General features: G+C 58.6%; 1 protein-coding gene across 1 annotated transcript in view; it reads left to right on the top strand.

Annotated features, from left to right (window-relative positions):
• The window catches only part of LOC104516403 (voltage-dependent R-type calcium channel subunit alpha-1E-like), a gene marked incomplete at both ends in the record, with an annotated part of 81,547 nt that overhangs the window by 190 nt on the left and 80,990 nt on the right, over positions 1–367 (top strand). Inside the window, 1 exon segment of the mRNA XM_010160712.1 lies at positions 39–142. Within this exon segment, the coding sequence (XP_010159014.1) occupies positions 39–142 (104 nt within the window).

Raw genomic sequence — 367 nt, 5'->3', positions numbered from 1 at the left:
CGTCACCCACTTCTCTGCTCCTTAACTCCCCTCCACTCCCTTCGAGTACATGATCCTGGCAACCATCATTGCCAACTGCATCGTGCTGGCCCTCGAGCAGCACCTCCCTGAGGATGACAAGACACCCATGTCCCGGAGATTAGTAAGTACCCCGCGTCCGTTAACCCCCCCGGCCCTGTGTTGTGGGGTTGGGTGGGTGAGCAGGGACATCAGGGAGCCACCCCGTCCTACCAGCCAATTTCTTTTGGATTCCGGGTGGTAGGGCTGGAGGTTTCCTCTGGGACCAGGTCCTCCAGCTTTCCTGGGGCTGCTGTCACATACTCCTCCTCCACGGAAAGAGTTCTGGAAGGCTTAAGCCCCCCACAAA

This window comes from Eurypyga helias, unplaced genomic scaffold (assembly GCF_000690775.1).
Source record: "Eurypyga helias isolate BGI_N326 unplaced genomic scaffold, ASM69077v1 scaffold16211, whole genome shotgun sequence".
Lineage (NCBI taxonomy): Eukaryota > Metazoa > Chordata > Aves > Eurypygiformes > Eurypygidae > Eurypyga > Eurypyga helias.
The sequence above is the reverse complement of the archived record's forward strand: the minus strand, read 5'-3'. Positions and strand labels throughout refer to the sequence as shown.